We start from the raw sequence: 6,798 nt of genomic DNA on the forward strand, positions 1-6,798 counted from the left end.
ACTGGACCAAAGCCACTGCCATTTTGTTTACCCTTTATTTTGATCCTTCTTTCCTGGCATTGACTCACAAAGGTTCCTCTGTTAATCTTTTTATTTATTTATTTTTTAAGTACAGAATACTGATATTCTTTAAATACTTATAAATAAATATGTATCAAATACTTATTAAAAGTATTAAATATTTCTTAATTAATTTTTTTTTGTTAATTTTAAGATATTAAATATTTAATTTTAAAGGATCAAATATTTGAAATCATGAATTATCTTTACCAAACTAGAATTGTAACATTTGTTAGTTCAAAACAAAATCCAGCGATAAATAATTTGCCATGAGAGACGGAGAGAGAGGGAGGGAGTTTTTCCATGGCTTCTGTCCAGTTCGGGATCGGATTGGATCGTGCTGATGGGCTCGTGGGGGCCTATCACAGGTGCTGTTTTGATAATTTGAATCGTCAATGTGTAGAAATCGTCGAGTACTATATGCCTGTAAAAAATCACATTGATCGGATATCGATAGCTATGTAAACAAAACAGTTTTTTATCAACCGTTAATTTTTTCACCGTCCATTTTTTTTTATATAAAACTGATTTGATCACATAGTTATCGATATCCAATTAATATGATTTTTCATAAGTGACCCAAAAGCACGGTCCAGTCCGATCCCGGATTGGACAGAAGCTGGACTCTTTCTGCAAATAGGCACGGAAGGTTAGATGCAGAAAAGGAAAAAGGAAGCAATATATATATATACAGAGACAGAGAGAGAGAGAGAGTTGGACAGGAAAACCATAAAAGGAGCGAGGAAAAGTAAGAGAGAGAGAGAGAGAGAGAGAGAGAGTTTACTCCGTTAAGATGCAAAGCAAAGTGATCTGGCTATAGGTGCAACGCATCAGGCTTCCTTTGGAGCCACTTCAGCGACCGCAAGAGCTGCGGTTGCGGTTGCGGTTGTGGTTGTGGTTGTGTTTTCATTAGAGTGAAATGGCTGAAACAACAGTGGATTTTCTCATGGAGAATTTGAAGCAGCTAATGCACCGTAAGATCAATTTGAATCAAGATGAGAAGGACCAGATTGAATCTCTTTACGTGGAGTTTGGATTCTTGAGAACCTTTCTCAAGGATTGTGATGAGAAACTCTATGACCCTAAGCAAGTGATCAATTTGGTGAAACGAATTAGAGATTTGGCAAACAAGGCAGAAGATACCATCGATTTGTTTGTAGTTAACGTTGTCTTGAATGTGAAAATGGGTCATGTCTGTGATCGATCTCTAAATCTTGGACATGTCAAAGAGGAGATCGAGGCTATTAAAACAGAGTTGGAGATTTGTGAGAAGCAGAGTCCTGATATGGAGGCCATACAAGAAGAAAAGTCTTGCGGTGGAGATTTTTCGAGAGTAAAAACCCAAGTAGATGTATGGGAGGAAGAAACAGTGGTGGGCTTTGAGGATGAGGCGATGAAGCTAAAAGAGAAACTCACAAGAGGACAGAAAAAGCTCGATATTATCTCAATTGTCGGGATGCCTGGATTAGGTAAGACTACTCTTGCTAGAAAGGTGTATAATGATCCCCTTATCGTATATCACTTCTATATTCGTGCATGGATCACAATTTCTCAAAAATACCAAAAGCAGAATTTGTTAGTTGACCTAATACATTCTGTTAGTCCACATACAAATTCTATTGTTGTTGGAATGAAAGATTGGGAATTATGTGATGAGCTATGGAAAAGCTTAAAGGGTAAGAGGTATCTCATTGTGATGGACGATATTTGGGACACTAGGGCATGGGTTGATTTGAAAAGTTTATTTCCAAATGACAATAACGGAAGTAGAATTATGTTCACCAGTCGGTTCACAAATGTGGCTTTGCTTGCTAATCCTAGTAGTCCACCTCTTGATCTTCGTTTCTTAACTGAAGATGAAAGTTGGGATCTTTTCCAGCAGAAGGTATTTCAAAGAGAAATTTGCCCTCCAAATTTGATGTGCGTGGGAAAGAAAATTGCAAAAAACTGTCAGGGACTACCACTAGCGATTGTTGTGGTAGGTGGAATGCTTGCAAATAGAAAGGAAATGCCAGGCTGGTGGAAGGAAGTTGAGAAAATCCTAGATTCAAGGGTTCTGGAACCATGCATGGAAACATTTGCATTGAGTTACAACCACTTACCTCATTATTTGAAACCATGTTTCCTCTATTTTGCAGCATTTCCACAGGACTTTGTAATCTATGTTCGGAAGTTGACACAGTTATGGATTGCTGAAGGATTTATACGAAAGATTGAAGGAAGGAGTTTGGAGGATGTAGCAGAGGTATACTTGATGGATCTAATAGGTAGAAATCTCATATTGGTTTCAAAGAGAAGGTCTGATGGTGGAATCAAAGCTTGCAGTATCCATGATCCGTTGCACAATTTTTGCCGCAAAAGAGCTGAGGAAGAGTATTTTTTGCAACAAATTTTGTGTCAAGATTCTTTTTCCTCTTCTTTAACTTCAAAACATTCTTCACTCATGCGTCGTCTATGCTTTAGTTCAAATATTTTTCAAAAAACTGAAGTAATCCCTTCTGCTTCAAACATCCGCTCTTGCTTGTGCTTTGTCTCTGACTACATTCCCCTCAATTCCCTTCAATTCCTTAACCAATGCTTTAAACTTCTTAGGGTGCTGGATATGAGTTTGATAGATTTTACCGTGTACCCTAGTGAGATAGAACAACTTGTTCTCTTGAGGTACTTAGCACTTGATTTTATGTGGACCCACTTGGCTGGTGATGTTTCTGTGCGCTGCTTCCCATCTTCAATATCCAACCTCTGGAATTTAGAAACTTTTGTTCTTCGTACATCAGTTGAATATCTCAAGTTACCACGGAGTCTCTGGAAGATGGTAAACTTGAGGCATCTTTCAGTTAGTGGAAGAGGGATATTTGTAATTGAGAGGCCATATCCTAATGATCACATATCATTGGATAACTTGCAAACTCTCTCATGTGTAGATCCTTGGTCTTGCAAGGATATCTTGGCAAGGACTCCCAATCTCAAGAAGTTGGATATTCATGGAGCTATTATTCAATGTTTGGAAAGGTTGATGTTTCTTGATATAAGTTTCCTAAACCATCTCCAAAAGTTGACATTGTGTTCCAAACTTGAAGGATTCAAGTTTATTAATCTCAGAAGAATCAAGTTCCCACCAAATCTTAAGCAACTAACTTTGAAGGAAGCGTTTATAAAGTGGGATGAGATTTCAATCCTAGGGAAGATACTGTCGAACCTTGAGGTGCTCAAATTATCAAGTATTAACTGGTGGGAATCGGATTGGGAAACAAATGAGGTTTTCCCTCGACTCAAGGTTTTAAAATTAGAGGCCCGGATGCTTAGGAAGTGGAAAGTTTCCAGCAATCACTTTCCTAGCCTTCAACGATTAGTGTTTTCTCGATTTGATGAATTCGAGATCCCATCTGAAATAGGGGATATACCCACACTACACATAATTGAGGTACGCCGGTGTTACCCTTCTGTTGTCGAATCTGCCAGGCGAATTAAGGAAGAGCAAACAAACATGGGAATTGATTGGCTGCAAATTATTGAATCTAAAAATGTGAACCGGTAAGTGCACTAACTCAATCTAATTTATCCGCTTGTTCTTTAATGTTTTGTTTTGTTTTATTTTGTTAATTCTATTATTTATTATTTAGGGATTGTTTGAGGTGTCCTAAATAAATGCACTTTTTGTCTTTTTGGACTAAAAAATTGAGGAAAAAAATATAGATGTTTGGATTAACTTTTTGAGTTTTTATGGAAAAATGTGTATTAAAAAATTGTATAAATTAATGTGTAGGGGGAAATTAGGATTGAGAGTTGTGCAGCCTTAGTTTTTGACTTTTGGTGAATATTAATAACTTTTTAGCTTTTTATGGACTTGCCAAACTTAGCCTTATTATCATTTTCTTTTTTTTCTCACTTTTGACACCATATTTTATTTTTTGTCGATTTTGGCCTATCAATAGGCCAAATCTATTCTAATTAGTTGTGACTTGTCAATTGTAGCCAAATCCAATTTTATTGATTGTGCCTTGTTGATCTTGGCCAAATCTAATCTCATTGATTGTGTCTGTCGATTTTGATCTGTCAATTTAAACAATAAATCATCTTTTTAATTTATATGGCCACATTTATATTTATTATTGTTATTTGGTTTTTGTAGGACACATAGCAGGACACATAGCAGCAATATGTTGCGGGTAAGTTCGATGCTCACTTTATAAGCATCAAAGGGTGGCACCACATCCAGCGAAAGTTGAGACAACCACCACCTTCTTTTACGTGGCAATCGTGGCAATGTGCATGAAGACAACAAAAATTGCTCTAGGCATTTTATTGAAACTGTAGTTGGAGCCTATAACTAGGCAAAGAGAAGATGAGCAAAAGGAGGCTTTTTCCAAATTAAATCAAAATAGTAATTTATTTACCAAACTAGGTCTAGTTTGGACGGAATTTCCAAACTAGACTAAAGCGTTATTACAAACCATGCTTTCACTGTTTCTAGGACCCTCTTGCGGAAAATTTGTGAAATAGTAAAAGCGTGGTTAAAAATCACGATTTTAATTAAGAAAGCGTAGTTATAAACCACGCTTTTAAGGAAATTTCATTTATACATAAAACGTGGTTAGAAAGCACGCTTTTAAGCAAAATTTGTTTTCTTTAAAAAATGTGGTTTCAAACCACGCTTTTACTGTGCTTATAATTAAATTTTATTTTCTGAAGAAAACGTGGTTCCAAACTACGCTTTCACTGTGCATATTTTGTTTTCTTAAGAAAACGTGATTCACAATCAAGCTTTCACTGTTCACTACAGAAAGTGTGGATTGCAATCACGCTTTTAACATTGTAAAATCCGTGGTTAAATGAAAGCGTGGTTCATAACCACGCTTTTACAACTTATCTAAAACCCCCAGTCCCCTTATTTGCAATTACGTTTTTTACACTTACGTTTTTTTCGACTCTCGCTCTCAGACTCTCGCTCTCGCTCTCCTTCTGCTCTCAGACTCTCTCTTTGCTCTCACTCTCTCTCTCTGCTCTCTCTCCGTCCGTGGGTTGCTCTCTCTCGCTGGTATGGTATTTGTCTCTCTCTGTCTTATTTGAATTTTATGTGTTTATTGTGTTTGTGAAAATGTGAATTTGTGGTTTTGAATTGGTAAAATGTTGTGGTTTTGAATTGTGAAAATTTTCTAGGGTTTTCAATTGAATGTGAAATCATAAATTAGGGTTAGGGTTTTGAATTGTGAAATCAGAAATTAGGGTTAGGGTTTCAGAAATTAGGGTTTTGAATTTTGAATCCTGTCTATATTTTTTGCATTGTGAATTGTGAATCCTGTCTATATTTTTTGAAATTAGGGTTTGAAATTTTGAATTGTGAATAAACCAACCTATATTTGTTGAATTGGAAATTTTTTTTTTGCTTGTTAATAAAAGGAATTTTTTTAATTAAGAATAAAATTATGAGAATTGGTAATTGAAATATATTTTTAATATCATTAAATATTATTATTTGTCTTAATCATTTATTAAGACAAAAATTTATTACAAATGGAATAATCATTTATTATTATAAGGGAATAATGATTCTAGATGGGAGACTAAAAAATGACCATTTTTATGTCATTCTATCTCATTTCAATAACTAAATAAAACAAAAGGTATAAAATGACTAATTAAATAATCAATCTTAGAGTTTGATACATTTCTTATACATATTATAATTGTTGTTTTAGATACATTTTATAAATTATATATTTCTATTTGTAAATCAAAACATATAGGATAAATTACACTCACATCTCTTAAGATAATATCTTACAAATTTAACATAATTACACCGACCACTTTAGACAGGGTTTAGTTCCACACGAACTTTGTCCAAAATGTTCACAAACTTGGGCCGAGCTCTTAGACAGGCTAGGCATAATGATATCGTAGGCATTATGAGCTACGTGGAGCTATCTACCTAGGCCAAGTCAGCATAATTAGGATGACCCCCATTATAAACACAATATCATTCCTCAATTTCGATATTGAACACAGTAATATTAATGGCACAATTTAGAACAATACTCAGTTTCTTCTTTAAATTAACACCTGCTCCCCATTGTAACATTGCTTCAACATCATCCAGGTATTAGATCATTTCTATTAGATTACTTAAATTTTACTTTAAAATATTATTAAAAAATTTATTCTCCATTTTAGAAATCTCTTTTTCATCTATTTTTCTTAACAAATTTTCTATTCTTTCTCTATTCTATTAACAAATTCCTAATTTTTTTTCTATTCTATTAAAATATTATTTTTAATAATAAATTTAAAAGAAATAAAAATTATAAATGTGTACTGTAGTCCCTAAACAAAACAAAGCAAAATAATAATAACAATAATAAAAATAGAAAAATAGCAAATATTAGTTTAGGATATGATATAAGGGAGCTGGTGAGATGATATAAGGGAACTCCAACTCCATAAAATAGATAAGGAAATAATTTAGGGGGATAGATGGGGATGCTCATACCTAACACAATTCCCACAAATTCAAAATTCCAAACCATACTCTCCATACCAATGGACAATGTAAAAGTACATGGTTGACAGTTTCAATTTCCTTCCTGCAAAAGAGAGACAAAGTTCTAGCATTATTATCTAACACCCCAATTCTATGTAGAAAATTGATGTTTTCACTCTGCCCCTCCAAGCTAACCAACAAAAAAAACTGAATTTGGGAGGTGTCACATTCTTCCACAACCATTTGGAAAATCAAAC

The 6,798-nt window shown here is 34.5% G+C and overlaps 1 protein-coding gene across 1 annotated transcript; it reads left to right on the forward strand.

The window, feature by feature from the left end:
• The first annotated feature begins 748 nt into the window (after positions 1-748).
• On the forward strand, positions 749-4,366 carry LOC145801928 (putative late blight resistance protein homolog R1A-3). Its single transcript, XM_082893825.1, has 2 exons — positions 749-3,594; positions 4,193-4,366. Exons 1-2 carry the CDS (start codon positions 980-982, stop codon positions 4,251-4,253), a joined length of 2,676 nt encoding a protein of 891 aa, XP_082749951.1. The 5' UTR covers positions 749-979; the 3' UTR covers positions 4,254-4,366.
• Positions 4,367-6,798: the final 2,432 nt, after the last annotated feature.

The sequence above is a fragment of the Camellia sinensis genome, chromosome 11, assembly GCF_055761805.1.
Source record: "Camellia sinensis isolate YWXY chromosome 11, ASM5576180v1, whole genome shotgun sequence".
In the NCBI taxonomy this organism is placed as follows: Eukaryota; Viridiplantae; Streptophyta; class Magnoliopsida; order Ericales; family Theaceae; genus Camellia; species Camellia sinensis.